Source organism: Mus musculus, chromosome 3 (assembly GCF_000001635.26).
Source record: "Mus musculus strain C57BL/6J chromosome 3, GRCm38.p6 C57BL/6J".
Taxonomy (NCBI): Eukaryota; Metazoa; Chordata; class Mammalia; order Rodentia; family Muridae; genus Mus; species Mus musculus.
Window position 1 is genome coordinate 51,846,863 of NC_000069.6, and position 26,524 is coordinate 51,873,386.

The 26,524-nt window shown below is 45.9% G+C and overlaps 1 protein-coding gene across 2 annotated transcripts in view; it reads right to left on the minus strand.

Moving 5' to 3' along the window:
* Maml3 (mastermind like transcriptional coactivator 3) overlaps positions 1-26,524 on the minus strand; it is a 418,000-nt gene that overhangs the window by 159,543 nt on the left and 231,933 nt on the right. For both annotated transcript variants that reach the window (XM_006501645.4, NM_001004176.2), the window contains exon 2: positions 8,637-10,214. In XM_006501645.4, coding sequence (XP_006501708.1) covers positions 8,637-10,214 — 1,578 coding nt within the window. The remainder of the gene's footprint in view (positions 1-8,636; positions 10,215-26,524) is intronic.

The window sequence follows — 26,524 nt, forward strand, 5'->3', positions numbered from 1 at the left end:
AAGTTCCCAAGGAAAAAGGCGAATAGCCACCCACTCGTGGAGAGATCAAGGAGGACTCTTCCTTGGACTATGAGAGGCATGGTGAGGATGGAGCTGTGTAAAACATGATGCTCTGTCCTGTTAAGACATTCAACAAGGGGCTAGGGAGATGGGTCAGAACACTGTCCGGCAAGCCTAAGGACGTGAGTTTGAATCCTCGGCACCCACAGAAAACGTCAGGCATGGCTGAGCAGGACTGTCCTCTTAGTCTTGGTGAAAGTAGACAGGAGATCTCAGGAGTTCCCTGGCTAACCATCTTAGCCAAAAAGGCGAGTTTCTGGTTTTGTGAAAGACCCTATTTCAAGCCAATACGTCAGGCAGGACTGGAGGAAGACACCAAGCTTTTTCCTCTGGCTTCCTTAAATGGTGCATGTTACACACACACACACACACACACACACACACACACACACACACTTAAAAAATTATAAAGTTGATAACTGCCTGTGCTGGTTTGAGGATGCCCTTCATAGTCTTGGGTATTTGAATGCTTGTTCCCCAGGTGGTGGCACTGTTCCGGTGGCTTAGGGGATGTGGCCTGGCCAGAGGAAGTATGTAAACTAGGGTTGGGCTTTGAGGAGTCAAAGCCTTGCACCTTTGCCAATTTATTCTCTCTGCTTCCTGTTTGTGGTTCAAGATGTGCATCTCAGCTTTCCTGCTGCCTGACTCTTCTCCTCGAACCATGAGCCTTGGTCTTGTTTCGTAACTAATGCACTGCCATATGTAAGGTAATTTCGATTCTGCACAATGAAATAATCAAAGGCCACTTTGCTGTGTTCTGGTGTTGTGTACCATTTCTGCATTGCAAAATGGCACTAGAGTTGGTTGCAGTTGTGTGGTGGTGGTGGTGGTGGGTGTGCGGGAGGGCGGGCTCTAGAGGGCACATTCCCAGGCCTCATCCAGATCTGTGATTGCCTGCATTCTGAACACCTCCCCAGTGACTCTTAGGTCCGTAAATGCTCCAGAGCCCCTGCTTATGGGTCATAAGCTCTCTGAATGAATCGGAATCTGCTGGTCCCACAGCACCTTTCAAGAGCATTCTCACAGTGGACCAATTAAAACCGCTGTCTTCCACAGTACTATTATAAAACTAATTCCTTTCCCCAAACTTTCTCTTTTTTGCCGTTTTCTCTTTGTCTCATATTCTCAGACTCTGACAGAATGTCAATCAGGATTTTAAAAAATCTTTCAGGATGTGTATGGAAATGATTGTATTTCACCCATTGATAGAAACCTTTCCCGTATTATGTAGATTTCTGAGCATTTTCGCCCGCCAGTTTCCTCAAGTGGGAGGCCTGGATTGAGCCAGTGATGAACAGTCTGTCAATACTTTGCCTGGCACCTGAGTCGCTAGGTACCATAGGCTTAGTCGGGGTCATGGAACCTAAATCGTTTTCAGTCCTTGAAGTAAGTCAATATTTTCAAGATGTAATCATGAGGTCTTAACCCCGACTGGCTGGAAGACAGTGTTGGTAGTTCTGTCCCCTTAAATAGATGCATTCCCGATAGGAAAACTTAAGAGTCCAGAGTCACCCTGGCTTCATTTTGTTGCTGTGATAAAATTTCCTGCCCTGCAGGTAAGGAAGAGCTCATTGCCTCTTAGTTCCTATTTATAATCCATTACAGTGGAGCACTCAAGGTGGAGCACTCAAGGTGGAGCACTCAAGGTGGAGCACTCAAGGTGGAGCACTCAAGGTGGGACTTTACTGCATCACAGTCACCATAAAAAGCAGAGAGAATGGATGCCTGGGTCCTTGCTTGCTTGCTGTCTTAGTGCTTAGCCAGCATCCTCTACTCTTACACAGTTTGAGGCTCAACCCACGAACGGCAGCCGCTTACGGTGGTCTGGATCTTCCTATATCAATAGAGTCAAAACTGTTCCCCACAGGCCAATCTGACCTAGACAGTTCTTCAACTAGGATTCTTTCCTCACACGACTTGATGTTGTGACAAGTTGACAATCAGAAACTCACCACCACAGGAGTATCTTGAGTTTGGTTCAGGCCCATTCTGCTTTGTTAATAATGCCCATAATGTTGGAAACGATCATGTGAATTTTGCTGTAATAAGTTTCCATTTCAGGCAATACTTAATATTCAAACAGAAAGGTGTTGATAGCCACCACAGAAGTCGAGGGTGAACTTGGCATTCTCGAGTGCCCCGGAACAGTGATGATAAAGAAACGAACATTATATAAGCATCGGAGAACAGAGAGGAAGAGAGACGGCAAGAGAAATCAAGGATGTCGACGGCATTTTGGAAGATGAAAGTCGGATAACAAAGCAGCGCAGAGAGAGCGCATTCCCATCATGCAGCAGGAGAGGTGGAACTCAAAGTGTGAAGACACAAGGATCAGAGATCAAGGTGGAAGGCAGGGGCATTACTGAAGTTATTAGGGTCAAAGCCCTAAAAAGCTAGACTTGGCCACCCATCTCCAGTATGCCAAATGAAGAGATAAGGAAGTGTAAAAATCAGGAAAAGGAGATTTATTCAACATGACCAAATTGGGAAAAGAAACAAGGCAGTCCAGTGATGCCCATCCCCCACCCACCAAGTCCGTAAGGTTCAGATGTAAACAGAGAGCAGTAGACAGGCACATAGCTAAGCCGTCCTGTTCAAGGTGTGGTCTCTCTCGTTTGCCTTGTCTCAGCGTCCGTCTGTCCTGCAAAGTGGTCTGGAAAGTTGTTCACAGTGCCTGAAATCTCTTCCGGAGAGAATATTTCCTCCTCTAGCAGGCACTAGGGTGGGGTTCAGCCTTTCCCATTCCATAGGATGAGATCATATTCCTTTAGGACTGTCTGATAGCCAAAGGGCACAGTGTCTGTTTAGACTGTCTCTGCAGGGAAATTCGCTGAAGGTCTTTGAAGAGGTAGACTCTTCTCTTCCCCAGGATGGAGGAAGAAAGGTTCCCAGCTCTACAGAGACAAAGCCACCTGACTCAGGAGCCCTGGGACCCATGGTTTTAAATGAAAACAGAGGATGTGAGTGAAAATGTCCCCAGCCCTTACTGACACGCTCCTCACTGTCACCAACACAAGCACCACCAACTCCCTTCCCACACTTGGCTTCCTCACGTTAGCAATGAGCTTAGGAATCTCATCTGTCCTGCCCAAGGCAAAGTCACCCATGGACACCGAGCCAGGGGAACTGGCTGGGCTCTAACCCAGGCATTCCAGAGAAAGGGTCCATGGAAGAGCAAGTCTCCTCCTGTACCCCACTGCACTCCTAAACAGATGGTTAAGGAAAAGATTTTGCCATAGGAGCAGCATGAAAGGCCCCCACAGAAAAAGCTGCCTCAGAGAAACAGGCTAAGCAGAGAGCAGAAGAAAACTTCATTTCAAAATGATAATTAGTGTTCTGCGGTTATAAAGGACAAGCCAGAGAATAAGAAGGAGCTTATAGAAATTGAAGACGTGGAAATTAAAAATGAAGTATTTGATATCAAGGTTGGGAGGCAGCGGTATGGAAATCTCATAGAACACGGGATAAAAAGACAAAGACATGGAAAATAGAAAAGAAATGAGAATCGGAGAGCGATCGAGGAGGCTCACAACGCAAAGGGAGACGTTCCCAGAAGTTCAATAAAAAGAAGAAAAAAAGTGAGGCAGTATTAAAACTATCTTAAAGCCTGGATATTAGGGACATATATTACCACATGTTAAAATAAATTTCTTAGTGCCATGGATCAGGGGTAGGGAAGTTGGGTTGGTAGTAATCAGTACCTGCTGCCCAGGCATGAAGCCCAGAGTTCAAATCCCAGCACTGAGGTAAAGTCCAGGCACGACTATGCATGCCTGTAACTCCAGTACTCTGAGGGCAGAGGCAGGGGGATCAGAGGGACTTGCTAACTAACTCCAGGTTTAGTGGGAAACCTGGTCACGAGGGAATAAGGAGGAGAAAAAAATGAGCAGGACACCTGATAGCATCCTCTGACCTCCAAGGAACACACACACACATACATACACACACACACACACACACACACACACACACACACACACACACACACTACAGATAAATACATTTCATAGCATTACACCTAATGAGGGAAAAAAACCACACTAAGATCACAAAATCTTAAAGATTCCAAAAGCAGCTCTCAAAGTTAAAGGTATAGCCACATGTCACTGGGCTTCTCAATGATGTAAATGCCGAAGGCTCGGGGAAAAATACGGCTTTAAGCCAGGGTGGGTTCCGACTTACAGTTCTACAGTAGTGCTGTAAACGGAGAAATGCAGTCCGCGGAGATACACAAGAAAGTGCCGTCGTGAAGTCGAGTGGCTGCCTTTGTGGAGGGCGGTGTTGCTGACAGTGTTGTCTCTCTGAACTAGGTACATGTGATGTGTACTTGGGGAATGTCAGTGCACCTATTTAAGGAAAGGGATGGAAGAGGCTCCGCTTGTGAAGTTGTGGATGCTCAAAGAGATTCCTAGGATGTCCGTGAATCCTGCAAGTCCGATCTTCCTGTCAAGGAGTTGTAGGGAACAGGTTGATACTGGCAGAGCTTACACATTTTGGAAAAATACTATGGAAACAGAAAGCATGCCTGCTTAGGGCAAGCACAGAGCCACATACAGAAGACATGTGCATGAAACAAGCAGAAGAAAATGGACGGCTTTGTCAGCCCTGCCATCGCCAGGCGAGACGTTAACATCACTTTCCCGGTACCTGTGACATTTGTTTGTACAGAAATTATACTTGTGCTCTGGGTCAGCCTGGGTCCCTGCTTGGCCAGCTGGGGCCACCAGCCTTTGTTTCCTTCCTTCATAGTTGCAGCTTGGTTTTTGTTTGTCAGGCAGTGGTTGGGTCTACCTTCCCAGCAATCTCCTCATCACCCTGCTAGGTCTCGATAAACCCGCCCACCAAACAATTCTCTTTGGACTCGCTTTCCCAGCTCTCTGGTGCCCTCAGAGGCGGTTAGAAAAAACACTTCTCTGGCCCACGTGTTAATAATTTCCATCAAGTGGCTTACTAAAAAGCCTTGAGTTTTAGACACAGAGTTGGGCGCCATGCAAAAACTAGATGGGGGTAGAGATCTTGTTCTCGAGAAACAGCAAAAAATGGGAAAATGTAACAGACAAGAGCAAAGTAAATCCGGGCTGTTTCACCTCAGAAATACATTTATGTTTTTTAAATAGACATCGATGCAAGACGTTTGATTATAATGACTAGACGCAGATTTATTTTTTTAAGGTGGGAGACACAGGGAAAGAGACACGATCAAAGAAAGAACGCAGGAAATAATGCAAGAGCATGTCCTGGAGAACATGGGCAAAAAGCAACGGCAGGAATTTTAGTGATATTTCCACTGTTGAAATCTTAGCTCTTTACAAGAATCAGGAGAGACGGTAGGGATGAGAAGGTAGAGTAAGAAGAGGGGAGAGAGTGTGGGAGAGAGGCTGGGGTTATCCATGGAAGCAGGATGTATATCCAAGGCACACAGGCGACCAGGGACTATTGGCATCAGCCCATTCACCTGCACGTCAATTTGACTCAAATTGATTTTCTAAAAAAGAAAAGGTACACTTCTACTTTTAAAAACAAGGACTTTTCCTTATTTAAAAAAAGATTTTTCCTGGTGTCAGAATGAATGTACATTATAAGAAAATAGAATACTGGGTCAACAGTGAAAAGAAAAATAACATTGATAAAGAAGAATAAAACAGAATGCCATTCCTAAGGTTTTGGGAGCTCTTCCACGTTCTCCATTACTGATAAGCATAAGCCACTCTGGAACACATTAGTGTTTTGGGGAGCTACTTATTTTAATGATCAGGGGCATTGCCCTATGTGAAATCATCTCTAACCCCACACTTTCATTTATACTACATGCCTGTCAAAATATTTGTTGGTCTCAATTCTTTACTATCAAAAGTAACACTGAGGAGCAGCAAGGCTGCTCTTAACCACCTCAGGATCTAGGCTGGAGTCTCAGCAACCACATGGCGGCTCACAACCATCTGAAACTCCAGTTCCAGGGGATCCAACGCCCTCTTCTGGCTCCCATAGGCATTGCACTCATGTAACAGACACACATTCAGGGAAGAGGCTCACATATATAGAGTAAAAATAAACCAATAATTATGTTTGTTCAATACGATCATTATACCCCACCATGTCTGGCCTTTTTTCCCTTTTAAAAATACCCAGAAAGTTAGTGAATTGCTATTTGTTTCTGGGAGAAACCTCAGTTCTGACTAGTGTTCCATATGAATAACTGAGTAGCTTTCTTTAAATAAACGTGTTCAATGTTACACTGTTTTCATTGCTCACGTCACTTATTAAAACTAAGCACTGATCGTGGCCTTTTGGGCCTGGCAAGGGGAAACAGCACTCTGACTGGCAAGGCAGAAAACAGCCTGGACTGACATTTGGTGTCTTGACTGTAACTCACACACGTGACTCCATGCAGTGCTATGGAAATGCTGGGTCACAAGCAGATAAAAGTACGAAATGATGTATTTGTAGAGAGGCACTCTCATGCTATGTAAGCATCTAGAACCTTGTTTCAAATGGTAGGCAGCTACTGCTTCATCAGAAAAGCACGCTGCTTGCTGCCTGCCTGTGCTCTGTGCTAAGCAAGAAGCAACTGCTCTAATGAGCCCTTGCCGGAGAAGACTGTCCACCCTGAAAGCAACTCAGAGATGCAAGATGGAAGCATGCAGATTTAGTCCAGAGCTGCTTCACCTGACTGGATCCCTTTAAAACATGACCTCTGCAGCTAAAGACCTCAGGTCCTGCAAACATTAGGACCCTAAAAGAGCCCTTTAAAAAAATCATGTTCCAGCAAAGACTTTTTTTCTAGTTAGCATAATTGGAAAGAGGTTAGTGAGAGCGAGGAGGACGTGTGTGTGTGTGTGTGTGTGTGTGTGTGTGTGTGTGTGTGTGTGTGCTGGGAGGAGGCGATGAGTGTACCATCACAGCCCATGTCTGCAGGACCTATGAGTTGGAATTAATCATCTTGGGTCTGGCTCAGAAGAAATACTGGCATAAAGACAGCCTGAGTAGGAGCATAATTTGTATTAAGATTAGCAACGGATCATTTGACAGCATGCAATCCCAAAAGCCTCGTGACGCATCTGGAACCTCACAAGCGACCTTGTGTATCGTCGCCTCTAATTTTTCTTGCTTCTGAACTTAGTGCTAAAGTGTGAAAAAGGTTGTGTTTCCATTTATATATATATATAAAATTAATATGTATATATATATATATGTATATATATATGAAATTATTATATCAAAGTCCACATTCTAAATATGTTTCCTACTAACTCCCGATCGCGGGTGATGTAAAAGCAAGCCATGCTTTTGTTTATTCCGACAGGACTTCTTTAAATCTCGCTGGCACGTGGAGACAAGAGAGCACTGTGGGGTTTGGGGATTGGACAACTGGGAAGGGCAAGGATAAAGGCACAGAGCTCAGGCCTGTCTGAGCAGGTCAGCACGGCCTCCTGGCCCAGTGGCTTCCAGGCAGCCTGGGGTTGGGGTAGGGAATGAGGGTGGGGTGAGAGTGGAGTGGGGGCACTGTGGGAGTTGCAAGATGCAAAGTTGCCTAGTTACCGGTTGAGGGAAGATCTACCTATCACTTCTCCTGATGCATCTGTTTGTGGACACCTGATTCCACAAGGGCGGCATACAGAGTAGCAACGAAAAGTAAAGAGACCAACACATACCCGTGAATTCATCTGCATTGGAGGGAGTCACTGTAAGCTTGCGCTCCCTCTTGCTCACTCGCTGGTGCTCTCTCCCTCCCTCCCTCCCTCCCTCCCTCCCTCCCTCCCTCCCTCCCTCCCTCCCTCCCTCCCTCCCTCCTCCTCCCACTCCTGTCTCAAGTATCCCTGGGTATTATCCCCCACTGGCCAGCCTAGGCAAAGTCACATATTTACTTCCAACTGACAGTTGCCCATTGTTTGACCATCCTCCAAACTGCACAGAAAGAGTGCAAGAAATAAGACCTCCTTGTAAGGCTGCACGGGCACATTTGTGAGCAACGCTTCCTAAAATCCGGCGAATGCCACGTAATCCCCGCACTTCGAGGTCATGTGAAATAGATATCTAACTGTTGTAGGCAAAATGCCAAATGTTTAAACATAGAATGGCCTTATAAGACCCATTCTCCATTCCAAAACTATGGGAAACTCTCTGATTTATAGAAACCAAGGGTCATATTTTCCATCATTGATAACCTGTTAAGACAGCTGTATTCGAATGGCCAAATGGTATAAAATGGTGGTTGGTGGGTCTAAGGCACTCTGCCCTCCTACCAAACCCCGGCTGATGAACCAGAGGAAAAACTGCAGAGGTGTGCCATATTGGGTCACGTACCTTCTGCAGCCTGCCTTTCTCACAAAGAGAATTTGACATAATTTAAAAATTCCTTGGCTGTAGACAGGAATAGGATGTTGGATTCTTAGGCATTCATGCTCAGGATAGGTTTATTGGGGTACTCTTACAAGAAACCATAGCAAGGTATACAAGGGAGGATTTCTGGTGGTTATCAGGCCCCACTCCGGGCCAACCCTGGTGCCCATCGTACACTCGGGACAGCCCGGCATGCAGGGGAGAATGGCTCCCAGCATGCCCCACTTCTCACTCACCTGACCGTGGGCAGGAAGCGCAGCATAGGCCATGGGTGGGTTCATCACTCCTTTCTGCTTAATGAGAAGCATGCGTTTCTGGTCCTCGCTCAGGTGCGCCCTGGGAGCCTGCAGCTGCGGGGGAGGCGGTGGCTGCTGCTGGGGCGGCTGCGGCTGGGGCTGCTGCGACTGCTGAGGCTGCTGGATGTAGGGCATCAAGGGGGTTTTGTTGGGGTTGGCCATAGGGGGCGTCATTCTCGGACTCAAGTCCGCATTAAAATGGGTCAGAGGCTTAGTGTTGCCATAGGTGAGAATATTGTGCTGTTTGTTTAAGGAGTTTGTACCCAAGTTATTTGGCTGCTGACTGATCATATTCATGTGATTGGAAGGGAGGTAGTTGTTCATGGTCGTCTTCTGCAGGCTGTTTGCCATTGCAGGCACTATAGTGTTTTGGTTGTTAAAGGCTTGGGGGTACATCATTGGGCTATTTGGTTTTTCTGAAGCAAAAGCTGTTCCATATGGACTTGACGGAGGCCCTAAGGGAGACCAACTTGAAGTCTGATTTGAGTGCTGCTGTTGTTGTTGTTGTTGCTGCTGCTGCTGCTGCTGTTGCTGCTGCTGCTGTTGCTTCTGCTGCATGAGTTTTGCCCTCTGTTGTTGCTGGGCAGCCATCTGTTTGAGCTGCTCTGCTGGGGACATGTCAGAGCTGGGCCCTGCCACAGAGCCTGACCCTGAACCAGATACTGCCACAGAGACTGGATTAAGGAGATAGCCATTGCCAGGCCTAGGTGGGGCTTGACCTGGGGTGTGGGCTTGGGTTGGAGTCTGGGGGGACTGGACAGCACAGTTAGCTGGCGAGCTGGCAGGGTTTTGAGCCCCGGGAGTGTTGGCCACGGATGGCAAGTTAGTGCCTGTGGAGACAGTGGAAAAGGGAGGACCAGAAGATGAGGGTCTGGCCTGAGGCGATCCCAGAGAGACGTGTGCAAAAGGAGAGTGAGAGGCATCGCTCTTCACACTCACGCTCTCCTGGGAGAGTGGCGTCTCCATGGTTGTCTGTGAGAACTCCTGCTCCTTCTTCTCTTCAAAGTCTTCATTGAACAGGTCCTGGATGTCGTCTTCCGGAACCGTGTTGGCCAGTTCGTCTATTAGTTCTTGCCACTCTTGGTCATTCAGGTTAATGTCAGAGAACAGCTTGTTCTGATTAGAAAGGGACGTCTCCGATGTGTCTATGCAGGCAGGGTCGTCAAGAGGCTCCTGTTTGAGGTCCTTGTTCTGTAAGATAGCAAAGCTATCCTCCAGATCCCCACAGCCATTGACAGGGAGCCTGCCGTTCTTACTCAGATCTTCCAGAAGCCCAGGGGTGTGAGCAGCGCTGTTCTGCAAGGGCAAAGAAGGCTTGAGGTCAAGTTGGTGAAGGGGAGATGCTGACGTCAGGGGCATGTTGTTGGGCAAATTGTTGATGGCTTCCAGCCCCGTGCCAAGATCCTTTCGGATGCGCTTGCTTGTGGGAGAGAAGCTCCCGTCGCAAGCGCCATTCTGCTGGTCCCCATTTAGTGGCGATCGGGCCCCTTCCAACTTCCTCTTCACAGTCTCTTGCAGCTGGAAAAGAAATGGGAGAGAAGATAATTTAATCGCACACTGAACGTTGTACCGTTGTGTGTTTCCATGTTTGTGTTGATACATGTGCACCTGTGTGCACGTGTATATGGAGGACAACCGTGGGCACTATCCACCTTGCTTTGAGACAGGGTGTCTCACTGGCCTGGAGGACACCCAGGAGGTGAAGCTGGCCACTGAGAACCGAGGGACCCATTTAACTCTGTAGTGCTGGGGTTACAAGTGGGTATGTGCCTGGATATTTTGTTGTCCTCTGTAGATTTTTGGAATAGAACTCAGACACTACTGACTGAATAATCTCCTTAGTCCATGAACTACATTTTAAACGCTTTAGAACACACAAAAAAGAAAGGGTGCTTCTAGTTTCAAAATCAGGCATCACCATGGTTAGAATTCTGTGAGGAAAGCCTACATCTAAAAGCAGTGTTCAGAGAGCCCAGAGACGTGCAGGATCAAGGTCACAGCCAGGGTCACCCAGGAGTATTTTTTCCAAATGAGAGACATCGCACTTGAAAAAGATATCTATCCTCAGTTCTCACCACACCATAATTGAAATCATCAAGGGATTAAATTGACAATATTTTGAAGAACACTAAAGATGTCTTTTAAAAAAAAAGGTCATTTTATTGTAATAACTTACAAATTGGGAAAGGAAAGGAAAGGAAAGGGAAGGAAAGGAAAAGGAAAGGAAAGGAAAGGAAAGGAAAGGAAAGGAAAGGAAAGGAAAGGAAGAGACCATGCAGAGAGATTACCATGGCCTTTTCCAAGACTCAAGGTCTATAGCGCTCAGTGAACTATGCAGAGTAGCCATCCTGAAGCTGTGCCACTTGGCTTTGGGTTTTTGCTCTCACCGAGTGACACTGCTGTACGCTTCACGGCAGGAAACAGAGAAGTTAGAAGTGTCAAAACCAGGAAGCAGGTAGTGTTGCATCCTTTCAGGACTCATGGCTTAGCTCGATTTACATCCCTTCTCATCAACAAACAATAGCGGTTCCGTTCTTTCCTCATTTATGCCATACCCACATAGACTTTTGTTTACAGATATACATGTGCACATTACAGACTAGATTCCCGTGTGAAGAAAAACATGCAATTCTTTTCTGAGAGTGGGTAACCGCCCTTAATATGATACTTTCTAAATCCATTTCTTTCTGCTAATTCTGTGGTTTCCCTTTTCTTTAGAGCTGAATACTGTTCCATTTTACGGATGCAGCAGGCTCTCACTATCCCTGTATCTGTTGATGGCTGACTGGGTTGGTTCCATTTTCTTGCCATAGTGATCAGAGCAGTGAAACTGTCCTATGAATGTGGATCGAACACATGCCTGAAATACTGATAATAAAGATTAATGTTGAACATGGCGTAAAACGTCCGCGTGTGTCTTGGTTTACGTTATTTTTGGCTCCATCTGCTGCTTGGTGTGTTTCCACCATCTCCCATGATGCCACAGTTGGTTTTCTCTTTTTCACTGTTGTAAATGGTGGGATTCTCCCCTGGTTTCCCCTTAACTTTCCCCAATTTCTGCTCATTTATGCAATTTCCTCTACTACAAGGGCCGCAGCCATCTTCCCGAGGTTGATGGTCACAAACTGTGTAGCCAGCAATATATCTGCTTAGCCCCACCAACTCCAGCTTACTTAGATAGTTCAGGAACATCTAAATCTTAATTCCATCCTCACCTGTTCCCCATCTCAGTATCTGCCCAGCTATCCAGGTCAGAAGTGTGAGCATCGTACAGAGAGATACGCTCATCTCGTGCTCACTCACACCGTCACTGACCCTGACCGGGGTCTTCTCTGGGTGACCCACCCACTCTTCCTTCCCTCATCTGTTCTTCTACCCATAGTTTAACTCTCATATCTATCCAGTAGGCTGCCACCTTCTTCAAAAGACACATTGCTGTGTGTTTGCTGTTTATAAGCCCAAGCAATCAGTCTACAATCTCAACTGCCATCTTTGGGTCTTCCTGTCATGTCCTTCCACATCCTTCCCACGCTCATCCAGAGTGTGTCTTCCATCAATTCTCCTTAAAGTCATTCATTCATGTATATATGTATGTACACACACACACACACACACACACACACACACACAGAGAGAGAGAGAGAGAGAGAGAGAGAGAGAGAGAGAGAGAGAGAGAGAATGAGAATATGAAGTTGGGAACAATCCCATGAGGCCTTGCTCATGCTAGGCCAGCACTGCCCACCAGGCTGCAACCCACACTTCCTCTACCTCTTTAAGTTCTCTGTGTCAGGCTTCCTTCTGCCTCTAGGCAAAGTATTTTTCTTTGCTTGGAAAAAAAACCAAACCCTCCTCTCCTTCCCTAGTTAATACTTCCTCTTTCCGCCCCCTTCCCTGGTTAACACGCCCTCTCTCCCTCCCTTTCCTGGTCAATGGTTGCTCACAGTACATATCAGATTTCAGACTCCTCATACTGTAGGAAGCTGGGTACCCCTCCCTTCCCCACCCCAGCCCACCCACACTCAATTGGATTATTTAGAATAAGGTTTTTCAAGCTGTCTATATACCCACATTGTAGACATTGTCAGACTTTGTGCTGAGAACTTAGGGACTGTGGCTGCCTTGTTTCCTGGGTGTCTGCAGTGGTCAGGATCTTAGCAACAGTTAATAAGAAGCTGCAAAAGGAGTCTAATTCAGAAATGCTACAAGTGAGTTTGAAAGAAATCAGGTTGGTGGCCAGAAGGAATTTCCTAACGAGAGTCTTCATTCCTGCTAACTCATGGGACGTTCTCTTGCACCAAGGAGTGTTTTACGGACTCAAGTTCTTGCTAACTCTATGAGTTTATTCCTTTTATACCCAGTTCATCTCTTTGACACTGTTCTTCTAGACAGGTGGCTGTGGTCCATGGGTTTCCACAGAGGAGGAGCTGGGGAGATGCATGCCAAATGGACCAAGGCTTTGCCTTGGTTAGGCTCCCACTCAGCTGCAGGAGAACAGGAGACAGTAGAGGGCCTAAGTGGTACAGGGTGGAGTCTGGAAAAGTTCTTCCATCTGGGTACCTCATGCCCTTGACAGAGATGACCTTAGGGGTGAGATGTGTTGGACTCCCTCTGAACTGCACTTGGTAGAGTTGGCAAGGCTCTAGAGGAGCCCCTCGGATTGTAACACGGAGCTAAAGGTGATGTGAGTGTTAAGGAATATGTGCTCTCTTGGAAGCAGAGAATTAGGTTGATTTTTGTTTTTTGTTTTGTTTTGTTTTGACACAGGGTTTCTCTATATAGCGCTGACTATCCTGGAACTCACTCTGTAGACCAGGCTAGCCTCAAACTCAGAAATCTGCCTGCCTCTGCCTCCCAAGTGCTGGGATTAAAGGCGTGCGCCACCACTGTCCGGCTGAGAATTAGGTTCTTAAAAGTATAAACAGAGTCGAAGGTTTCCTTTAGCCAAACTCCTATCTAATCATTTCCTTAAACCTTCCAGTTTCAATTACATACTAGCGCCAGTCTTGTCCACCCAGTCGAAGCTCTTGAACAGCTGAGAGCAGGGATCTAACTGGGACACACCTAGTCATGGTTTGAATATGCTTGGCCCAGGGAGTGGCACTATTTGGAGGTGTGGCCTTGTTGGAGTAGGTGTGTCACTGTTCACATGGGCTTTAAGACCTTCACCCTGGATGCCTGGAAGCCAGTGTTCTGCTAGCAGCCTCCAGATGAAGATGTAGAACTCTAAGCTCCTCCTGCACCACGCCTGCCTGGATGCTGTCATGTCGCCCCCCCCCGCCCCCCGCCTTGATGATAATGGACTCAACCTCTGAACATGTAAGCCAGCCCCAATGAAATGTTGTCCTTATAAGAGTTTCCTTGGTCGCGGTGTCTGTTTACAGCAGTAAAACCCCAAGACACACCAGAACTCACTTCAAAGGAGAAAAACAAAAATAAAAACCAACCACATCAACCCATCACGTTAGGGGGAACACTGCTAGAGAGTGACGTCATTTATGGAACAAATCAGGAAACCGAGATTCTGATCTTTGGCATGACAGTTGTTTGAATGTATGTGGTTCCAAACATGTGGGGAATTCAAGTATCAGTGCTTAGTGACCTAACAGAAACGAGGTCAGGCACCTTCTGAAGTGATGGTAAGAAAATGAGTACCGGTCTTTAACAATGAATCTGACGCTATTTTAGAACTCACAGGCCCACGATTCTGTTCTGGAACCTGTAATGGATGAACAGGACCAAGAAATACATATGCTCTACTTGTCTCCTATAAAACAAAGGTGGCCCAGGCTACAGGGCATAACAGGTCTGCTTAGGGGCCCACTCACCTCGAAGGAGTCAAGTGCACGAAACACTAGAGTCAGAATGACTGCTCTCCAGCCTGGTCTACAAAGTGAGTTCCAGGACAGCCAGGGCTACCCAGAGAAACCCTGTCTCGAAAAACCAAAAAAAAAAAAAAAAAAAAAAAAAAAGACTGCTCAACTCCAAGATCCCCCTACCATGCCCTAAAATGTGGTATGGTACTTAGTAACAGATGCTGTCGTGCCAGAAAGGCCACACTGAAGGGGGCAGGTTTTTCATTCTGCTTGTTTCTGAGCCCCCAACCATCCCCAGCTGACAATCAAAGAATGGCTTTGGAGAAATTTCTATAAATTGTCCCAAGTTTGGTTTCATTGGCTCCCAAACGGGTTAGTAACACTTAGCTCACCGAGCAACTGTGACGGGAGTCCATAGGAGATAATGTGCAAACACGTAATTTTGCACGTGGGACCCAGCCAGCACGCACTAAGCCTTAGCTCTACTATCTTTAAAATTCAGTCACGACTGCCATGGGGACAGCATGCATCCTGAATCTTCAAGGCTCAGATAGGTATAATGACAATATTTCCGTTCCCTAGCCGGCCAAACCTTAATGTTTCCCAAGCATCTGGAGTAGCTTTCTTAATATGAACAACAAAAATCAAATTTGCAATTCAATCCCAAGTCCAAGTGCTAATGCATCCGTGTCCCAGATTGTAGAACAGGGGAAGGTGTGTTGTTCAGGTTCAAACCAAATACATTTCCAGCATGCCACCTGAATGGAGCTGCCGCAGAGTAGATTCGTTTCCCCAAGGGCCTCACAGTCCCCGCTGCTGGCCCCCTTTTAACCAAATCCTGGTGTGTATATTTCATGTCTCAGCATCTGGGAGTATGAGAGTGTCAGCCCTGAAGATGCTATGCTGTGGTTTTAATGTCTTGTGTTGTTACGTTCAAGATAGAACAATCTTCATGCTCTCTCTCTCTCTCTCTCTCTCTCTCTCTCTCTCTCTCTCTCTCTCTCTCATCGTGTGTTGTTTTATGGGAAGGTGGTCTGAAAATCTAATTCTCTCTTCATGTCTCTCTCGGGAGAAGGGGATGTGGGAGGGAGGCATGGTGCAGCGCCCTGTGTGTGTTGGAGGGGCTGACAAGCAGCTCTTTCAGTGAGTAGGAACCTCATTGGTTGCAGGGGAGCAATTGTCTTGGGAGTCCCCACTCTCAGGGACTCAGGTCAATCACAGCCCAAATAGCCTCTCTCAACAAGACTCTGGCCCTCTTGCCTCCGGGAGCAGAAAGCCTCTCAGTACATCGGACCCTGGTGAACAAGCACAGAAACTTCTCTGAGGCTTAACTCGCTTGTTTCCGTGTCACCTCGGTCACACAGAGATGCTGTTGCCCATTAAGGGAAGCAGAGCTGCCAGGAGCTGAAGTGTGCCATTCAGCTAATGCCTGTGACAATATGGGTTGCCATCAGGTGTCAAGTACTCTGGAGACAACAGTTCCCCTTCCAGAATGCTCTAGAGATGGCCTGCGCTCTGCACTGTGGCTTGATGGCTTGTGTTGATGTTAAATTACAGGATATATGTGAGCTAGAGAAAGTAAGAGTGAGAAAACCAGAGGTTGGAAGGAATGAAATGGAGTGTGCCCAGGAGTCTATGGCATCCCCCAGACCCACAACAGGAAGAATAGAAGATACCCGCACATCATCGTTTATTGCAGGATATCCACAACACTAAAGATATGGAAAATATCCTTCAACAAAGAAACAGATTTTTTTTTTTAAATGTGAGATAGGGCTGGTGAGATAGCTCTTTGGGTAAAAAAAAACCAACAACAAACTGTTTCTGAGCCTGCCAGCATAAGTTTGATTCCCAGGACCTACACAGCAGAAGGAGAGAGAAGACATCCAAAGATGGTCCTCTGACCTCCCCATGTATGTGACACGCGCACACGTGTACATAAGCTACAGTGTACACTGGTGTGCACACACACACACACAGACACATACACAGTATGTATTTCTTCAGCCATAAAGAAGAATGAATAGAAAAAATTGAAGGAAAATAAATGCCACTAGAGATTATCATGTTAAATGAATAAACTCAGTCTCAGAATGTCAAATATTGCATATTTTCCCATATTTGTGGTTCCTGGATTTATTTAGAGACACAGAAAGGTACATTTGTGCAGATAACATGAAGATAGAAGCAAGCGGCTAAGGGGACAAACCAGACAAGTGGGAGAGGGGTACTGAAGAGCGAAGTGAAGGATATGCTTAGAATATGTTATATATGTGTATGAAAATGGCCTTATATAACTTGGTTTAATAAAATAATTTCTGAATGAATAGCCATGCCTTTCAAGTTACATAACATATGCTATATGATCACAAAAGATAATGGCTATCCTTACAGCAGCCCTCTGTGCCAATGGGGCTGACTGTTCTATATTGGGAAAGAGACAGTGTTAGGGTAGGAGAACAGGGAGGTGGCACCTGTTACAAGAAAAAGGATGTCTGGGGTTACCGGGCTCTACGGACATAGTGAAGTCTGTTCTTAGCAGAGTCCCATGCATCTCCTGAGACAAGATAATGTCCATTTTGTCAAGATCTTTTCCTCTTTAGATTTTGTTCCTGCACGTACAAAGAAACTTGAATTGATGTACCCTTGTTTTCATAAGACATTATCCATGATCGTTGACCTCAGGAATATAGATGGCAGCCCCACCCATAACAATAAAGACTCTAGCTAGGTGTGGTGTAAGTCTGTATTCCCAACACAGAGAGGATGAAGAATTTCAGGCTAATCTGGGCTACATAGTAAGACCTGTTTGAGACAAAACAAGAAAAGCAAAATCGGCTCTCTGAGGGAAGACCTGGGAACGAACTACTATCTGCCCTGCCCTCTGCTCCTAAAGACTGTTTTAGAAGAGAGATTTAACTTGACCTATTTGACAGGACTTGAGACACCATGAGGCCGAACCATGTCTGAGGCTCACATCAGAGAAGTGGCTAAACCCAAAGTCAAATTCAAACTCAACTCTGATTCTGTAGCTGGCTTCACACCCTCGCCCAGGACTGGGCTAACTATCACCCTTTCTTCATCAATAACTAAATCAAAAGGTATAGTACTCTTGCTATGTCTTCAGGAATCCTTGCTTCCTCTCCATGCAGTTATGTCTTGGGAGTGATTATTCTTATTCATGGGTCTTATACCCATCACGTACAGGTTGCTGCCTCTGCTGAGACATTCTCAAAAAGGAGCTTTGCAGCTACCACCAAGTGCTTTCTTGGGGCTCCAGCTTTCTTCCAGTATGAACCTGATCATGTCCTTTCTTCATTCCGGGCTCTCCTGGAATTGTCTGCAGCTGCCAGCATCATTTAAATCAGGGACACACAGCTGCCCTGCCCCCCGACTTAATTCTATTCCCACCAACGATCCTTTTCTCCTACTTACCCATCCCCCCCAACACCAAGCAACCCCATTCAGTTATATACTTATGTGTATGTGAACACAGGATACACATAAGTATACAGGATTCTGAGATAGGTACTCTTAGCTGACTTTGTTGCTGAAACATCAGAGTATACCTAGGTGGCAAAGGGGACCCCACTGGATATGCAGTCCTGCACGGATTCAAGGTTTTGATGTGGCTCAGCATTGTGTCCAGTTATCTGTGGCTCCAGCACAAATTGTGGGATTGTTTTCTCTCTGATACTCTTGCATATGTGACACTCTTCTCCAACTCCTCCACAGGGCCATCTGTCCTTCACAGTTACACTTGGATGCCACCTTCTATGGTCATTCTGACAGTCCCTTCCGGTGACTCCTGACCTTGGTTAGGTGACATTTTCAGTCTTGAAGGGATATCACCAAGGACACATCTTCTTTATTTTGTGTTACATGAATGTGCACTTTTGCTGAAAGGATGGTTGTGCACCATGTGTATGTCTTGTGTCTGTGGAGGCCAGAAGAGGGTGTCAGATATCTGGAACTGGAGAGCAGCCAAGGCTCTTAATGGCTGAACCATCTCTGCAGCCCCACAAGGACATACTTTCACACACATGTGGACCCCAGAGACTGAACCTTTTGTAGATGGACTTTAAATATCCTCAAGAGGCTTCACATGGCTTCTGTCCTCTTGTCATAGCTGTTCGCCTATCACAAGTGTGCGTGAGTTTCCTTCCCTGACTCCTAGACACATGCTTCCTTCTTGAAGATTTGAAGATGGGTTCGAATCTCTACGGCACATGCTACTGACCTTCAGGAGAACATCTGGTCACTTTGGTCTGCTCTGGGCAAACTTGAAGATGCTTCTCTAGAGCCAATCATCACGTTGTCATTCTCTTTCCAGGGTATGAGTAGTAATAAGACGAGGGACACATAGCTGAACCTGGCTTGCTTATTCTGTAGTTGATGAAGTGGCCTAGCATGCACATGTGTTAGATATTCTCAGTGTGAGGCTACAACAGGCAAAACACTTCCAGAACTCTCCACAGATGTTAAGTCCTCTTACAAAGCCTTTAAGACTTTTCAGGATTTGCTTGTCCCTTCTTCTGTTTTCAAGTGTTGCTATGCAATAAATTATTTTTAATTCATTTTTGTCAGTACATATTAATTGTTTAGAGAGACTTCGTGGTGGCATTTCCATATATACTTCTAATGTACACTTGATCATATTAAAAGAATTTTATTTTATTTTTTAGTGGGTTACCCCCTCCCCTTCAGTGGATTTAGTTCCCTCGAAGCTGTTAACCTGGCAGATGTCCTGATTGGGCCTCCAGGATCCCTGACTTAGCAGCATCAGACAGAGGCCAGACTGGGACACAGGGTGACGATTGGGACACAGATAGCAAGAAACATTTACTGAATTCCTCGGGTTCCCCTGAGTTAGCTAGATTAGGATCTCCTGCATTTAGACACTGGGATCCAGACTGCAATTATTGCTGGATTCTGATATTTTGAAGTCTGTGATTAGATTTTTAAAGATGCATATTCAAATCACACAGGATATTTCCTACTTGCTCTGGGGCATCTCATAACTAGAACCAGGGAACTGTAGTCTAGAATGGGGTTTTCCTGATCTCAGGGGATCATGAATTGAATGCAAGATTGACAAATTTCTATAATCGTTTCCACAAAGGGTATATTAATATATTAATAATTAATATATAAATAACATATATAAACAGTTTTGGCTCCTCTGAGTATAGTAATATCTGTCACCCTTCCCCACACCACACTACCAACAGATGGTGGAAGGACATTGTGTATCTGTGCAGGCTCTGTGCCAGTGGCTTTAGGGTCAACCCATTTCCAAGAACGTGGGCCATCCCGGAAAACATACACATTCACAGATGAGCTGACAAAGGTTGAGTGCATTTGTTTGAAAGAGATCTCCCCAAGAGGCAGAACAACACAGAAAGGAAAAGGAAAATTGTACCGCAACCTGGGAGGCCCTGGCCAATCACACACGTTCTCAGCATTTAGAGAAAAAAAAACCATTAACACAGGGAAGCATACAATACTTCTCACAATATCATGATATGCTGTGCACATAAACCAGAGTAAAACCCTGCATGGGGGGAATCCAGAGTCTGGCTGGTTCTCTGGATCTGTTTGGTTGGAAATTCTGGGTTTCTGGAAGAGACACCTGCTCAGAAAATTGAGAAGCCTTCATTGTGAAGTGCTTCAGGAAAAAAATGGAACCTCTCTCACTTCTACTATTCAGGAGCATCAAGGAACCCCACGGGAAGCCTTGGGGATGGAACCTCAGTCCAGGGGCAGCACGATCCACATTGAGGGTGTTGTGTCCTCTTACCCAATTTTGGAACACAGACACCAAGATCCAGCTGTGGGGTCCTTAATATATTTATCTTTGACTTTTCTAAAAAAAAATTATGAATGACTGAATTTCAGGGTCTGATTTTATCTTTTAGTTATGATTAAACTTGTAGTAAGTACCAACTGAACGCACCACAACTCCACGAGAATGGATCCCAATACATTAGGGGCATGGCAGACAAGGCCCTTGACATTCAGAAATGCTATGTCCCAAGATTCCCAAATCTCCAAGTTCCCAAGTACATAAAGTCCACACAGGCTCTTGGCTTTTTCACAATTGAATGAATAAATTACATTTCACCGCAGGTCCCAGGAGCCCTGGGTCCTCTTTTTATGTGAAATTTAAGGAGTTTTCATGAGCATTGATGAAACAATGAACCACTCATTAAGACCAAGACGATGATCCTGATGGTCACCAGGGCGGGCTGCATGATTCTTAAACCTCTTCACATAACTTTAAGCAGGATGCACAAGGATACATTTTTATCAGATAACTCAATTTGTCATTTAGTAAGTGACTTAAGATATTGCTGTTATACAGTATTCCCGTTGGTTGAAAATTGCTGGGCTTCATGCTGAGGATATTGTACCCTAATTTTTTACACTTATTTTTAGTAAGACAGGGTCTTACAATGGAGCCTTGGCTGGCCTAGAACTCAACATGTAGACCAGCCTGGCCTCAAACTCACAGAGCCACCTGCCTCCGAGTCCTGACGCATGAAATTAAAGGTGTGTAACCCTACATCTGGTCCTTTTTTTATTTTTTACGTTTTTGAGGTTGGATCTCATGTAGCCCAGGCTGGCTCCCAACTAGCTATGTACCCTGCCGTAGAGCCGTTGATCCTCTGACCTCAGGCTCCCAAGTAATTGGATTACAGGGTATATCACCATATTTGCTAGTGTTTCTCATTTGCCAACCTGACCAATAATAATAATAATAATAATAATAATAATAATAATAATAACAACAACAACAACCTCATAATAATCTGTGATGGCCGAGGATTGCTTCAGTAAGGACAGGTAACTCGGATTCCTCTCAAAGCCTCTTCTCCTGACTGCCTCACCAAACTTCAACAAAGCTTGCTGATAAATTCTGAGTTTTAGAACCTGTCATAAGGGTCCAAGGTGGACCCATCCATGCCTGAGTCAGATCTGCCGTTTCGCAGAAATGCCCAGAGCTTTTCTACAGGAAAGATGCTGTGCCCCAAGTCTGTCACGTGTGTGAGGAGCTGATGGCTGTGACCCTGGTGGCAGCAGCAGCAGCAGCAGCAGCAGGAGGAGGAGGAGGAGGAGGAGGAGGAGGAGGAGGAGGCAGAGACTACATGCATCCAGCGACTTCCATGCATGCAATAGCTTTCTTTCCTAGGCAAAGCTCCACAGGGATGAGCAGGTGCTGTCAAAATCGCAGTCAGAACCCCGAAGGGCTCATCTTTCCTGCACACACACACACACACACACACACACACACATTGTGTTTCCTTTTTAAACCGCAAGAAACAGTATCCTCAGGGGTCTTCTCCCAGTAGTTCTTACTAGGAGTCATGTATACATTTTCTCTTCAAACGCATCTGTAGACATGACCCTGTGTTATTTTCTGATTTTTCTAATGGGATTTTATTTATAGCTGTAAAGAAACAAAGGAGGGAGGTGAGGAAGGAGAAAGAATCACTCGGAAGGAAGTGAACAGATGAAAAGATTTGCTATGATCTGTGTCATTCCCAGCTGGAGATTCCTACCAGCGAGGACGGCCAATGTATAGCAAGCCGTGGCCAAGCCCTGGGTTCTCTGTTTGTTTTCTGGGAAGGACGAGGTGGGAGGAGAGACACTTCAGAGAGCTTCCCCTTCCAGGGCCCAGGGATATTTTTATTCCACTGTTTACTCAAAATGTCCTCTTTCTCAACAAGGAATTCTCACTTTTGTTTTTAGCCCCTCATGAGAGCCTCTCTTCCTCTCTGCAGCTCTGGAGTCTTGCACCAGCTTAGGAGATGCAAAAGGCCCAGAGCTTCCAGATGTGAGGAGATGATTTTGAAATAAAACCCCAGCATAAACTCATCTCCTTTAGGAATGCAAAAGTGTTGAAATAGGTCTATAGAATAAAAAAATCTCTGGTATCCCCTCAAAGAGGTCAGGAGCCCCATTTCCACCTGAGCTGTCACACAGGGAGCAAACCCTGGCAGCCAAGAGCCACCTCCCAATGAGGGCACATAGATTCTCATAGTCTCCCCTCGCCCACACATCTCTGCCAGCAAGCAAACAAACACCGTCTATTTCTAGACAGCACCTGACTCCTAGGTCTCCATTTCATTGAGCATTTTTTTTTCTCCAGATATGAAGGCTGAGGGCCTGGGCTTTCTTTACCAACAAGGGGACTTCTTTATGGTTATGTCTTTCCATGTGTGCATGTATGTGCATCTGTGTTCTGTCCTGTGCCTATGCATGCAGAGGTCAGAGGCTGACGCTGGTTGTTATTCTCTAACCCTCTCTACCTTATATAAGACTTCCACAGAATATTCTACTATACAGACTGGCCTGGGAAGTTTGGGGGACGGTGTCTTCCTGTCTCCTCCTGCTGGACCTTGGATTACTAAAGAACATAGCCAAGCGCCCAGATGCTCACATGAATGTTGGGGGCCACACGTGGGTTCTCAGGCTTACTCGGCAAGCCCTATAACCAGTAAGTCTTTAGACTTTTTCCACAGCAGGACACAAGGCAGGACAGGAGGACTTTTCTCTCCTGTGTGAATCCCCATGGGGAAGGTAAGATTCCTCTATGCACATGCCATAAAAGGCACATGCTGATAGATGGGCAAACATGGAGGCTGAAGTGACCAGCTGGACAGCGGGGCACGCCACCCCACCATTCAAACCTAGAAGCAGCAGCAGTCTGGAGCCTGCCAGCTTAGCTGTCCTGTGTGGGAGACGATGCTCGGGCTTCATCCCAGCTGAAATTCATTTTTCAAAAGAAATTAGACCGAGGCACTGTTGTTATAGCAACAGTCAGAGTCATTTAGGCACACAGTCTCTTTTCTACAACCTCCCTGACTTATGTGGGCAGCATTTCATTTATGCAAGGGGAGTGGCCAAGGCTGAGCTTGCACGGACCCTTTATCAGCCTTGAAGATGTGAAAGCCTGAGTCCTCTATGGCCAATCCAAAGCCCCAGGACAATACTAAGTGACCAGAAGGTGAGCAGGGAAGATATCAAAAAAAAAAAAAAAAACCAAAAAAAAACCCTCTGAATCCAGTCCTTCCATGCCCTGGGGTAGGAACTGAGTGTGTCAGCTCTCCATTTCCTGCCTTATCCAGGGATTGGCAGCTGACAGGGGAGTATCTGGTGAGCATCATAATGCACTCAGTGAACCTCGAAGTGACTTCATTATTTCAACTCTATAGGACTTTGGGGTGTAGACGTCCTAATATGACAGAGAGTCCACACCAGCCGCTGAAACCCATATTCAGTCTCAAAATGATCTCGTTCTGAGGAACATGTACACCTCTTAAGAAAGAATCCACATGTCAAAGGGCCTGCTAGAGAAAAGCCACAGGGGGTCGTCTACATCCATACAAGGGAATACAAGGATAACAACAAACTGAGCCTAGTGCTCATGGCCAATGTTACAGGACACCTGTATCTATACCATGTATGGATCCATATGTCAAAGTCCAGCTACCAGAAACTCAGTCTTTATGATAAAGTCCTTAGGGTGGGTCTGACTTCTTATAAGAAGCAGGAATTAGGCTCCAGGTCCCAGAGGGAAACCTGTGAGAACAGATGGCTGCCTTAGTCCACTAGTCCACTTGGTTGCGCTACTGCAACAAAATGTCAGAAACTGGATACTTTATAAAGAACATTTTATTTGTCATGGATCCTGGGAAGTCCATGATCAAGGCGCTGAAGAGTCATGGTCTGGTGAGCCCTGTTCTCTATAGAATGTTGTCAAGGCCCTGTTCCTATGGAATGACATCACCTGGGTATCCTGGTATGTCCGAAGTGCAAATGAGAAAGGGCCTAAATTAGACCCCTTCAGCCTTTCAGTCTAAGCCAGTCCCACTCCTGAGGGCTCAGTGACTTAATCAACTCCAGTCGGAGCCCCCACTGTTAAAACCGCACCACCTGGGGATGCAGTTTCAACACTGAGTTCTAGGAGATTCTCAGGCCAAGGCAAGGGCTTGGCAGGAACCAACCTTGCTAGCTTGCTATTGGGCATCCAGCCTCTTAGACCTGGGACAGGGTAAATTTCTGGAGCTTACCCAGCCTAATATATGATACTTTGTCACAACAGCCTTGGCAAACAAGACTCATCATTTGATTCCTGCCTATCCCTGTCCTCTCTGAGTCTTAGTCAGGTCAGGGCACTTAATAACTCACACAAAGGATCATCTTGCACAAACTCGTCCAACCGACTGAGCCCTGCTGGGTGTGAGTTCTGTCAGGTAGGAAGGTCATCCTGAGTAGGAGCAGGCGTCCAACCTCAAGGACCTTCAGTGTGGAGACGACAGGGAAACAGAGGCTAAGCAGCAGTGGAGTTTATAGTAGGCACCTCCACTGCATGTCTCTGCCTCCTAATAGTGACCAAGGATCAAGGAGTCAATGCACTTTGTCTCCGACAGGCCTCTCTCTGGTTGACAGAGCCTCACCTTTCCCCCCTCCCTGGTCCTCACACGGCTTCTCCTCTGTGATGCCACAGCTTCTGCATCTGTGTGTCCAAAATTCTTAAGAAGATGGAGGTCACATTCATTTCGGAGCCACCTTAACTGCCTTGCCATAATTTAAATGGCCCTGTCTTCAAACACAGACTCTGAGGACTTCAGCCTCTGAATCTGGGGAGACATGATTCAGCTCAGACAGGATCCAATGCCGTTCTTGTGTAGCGGATTAGAGATTGTCTCAAGTTATAAGTCAACAGGAGACAGAGTTGGCCTTAAAGGAAACAGTTGACAATTACTACTTTATCCAGAGCAAGTGTCTTTCCCCCATCACTCCTTAACTTTCCTGATTCCTTTGATACTTTTCTCACTACTCTGGTACAAAAACCACGTAAGGGCATGGGAGAGATGGAGCATCATGTAAGGTACTTGCTACCAAGCCTGAGAATGTGAGCTGGATTCCTGAAACCCACATAGTACGAGAAGATCCAACTGCCCAGAGTTGTCCTCCTAACCAGCACATGTAAGCTTGGTGCGCGCATGAGCACACACACACACATACACACACATACATACATGTTAGTGCATGCACACACATATGCACGCATGCACTAATAGTAATAATAGTTAATAATAATAACAATAATAAAATAAATTATTTCAAGAAGTATTTCCCATTCACTCTCTAATGTCCCCTCTCTTGACCAGCCCTCAGAGCAAGCAGAAGTGGGCCTGCTAAGATTTAAGAGGCCCTGAATAGCACCGTCTTGTTTCCTGAGAGTAAGTAAATGTCCCTTCACAGGGACCACCTGAGTCCAGAGGGACACAAAGAGGGAAAAATGATGCAGAGAAAGAACCTGGTTCCCCGCTGCAGCCCAGCATCCTGAGTGATAAATCATAGGGCTCACACCGGGTCAGGTTTGTCAACTTTCTTCTTTGACGGTGGCACGCTGGCAATGTCCCGTAAAGCTGTAGAGCCCAGCTAAGCATGCCAGGATTTTATCTCTCCCCTAGCCAACCAGACATTATTTATGCAGTTTCCATTAGAATGCTACAGCCAGGTTTGCATAATATCTCCTATAACTACCTCCTTGTGCATAGTTACAGCTCTCATAAAAGTCCCCTGGGACAGATTTTTTTTTTGTTCCACTCTCTCTTCAGAAGTTAAAGTATTGTAACAACAGATGATGATTTTACAGATATTTTTGAAGTTGTATGAATGAGAAAGAAAGGAGTTTTTTTTTTTTAAAGAAACTATAATGAATATTTTGCCATCTCTTGTCCAATCTAGCACCATAAATCAAACGAACTGATCATAAAGCCACCAGGCAAGACAGTATAATAGACTTCACTGGCGACTGCCCACACGGCCAGATTGAAGGAAATGAGCTCTGTATTCACGTGGTTATCAGTATTTAAAAATGCCCCGAGTGTACACAACACAAAATGTCAGGAACTTGAGGAGCAAAACTATGCATGTGGTGTTTTCCAGATCTCTCTATAGCCCAGCAACTAAACAAACTTAATTATGTGACCCGGCAGC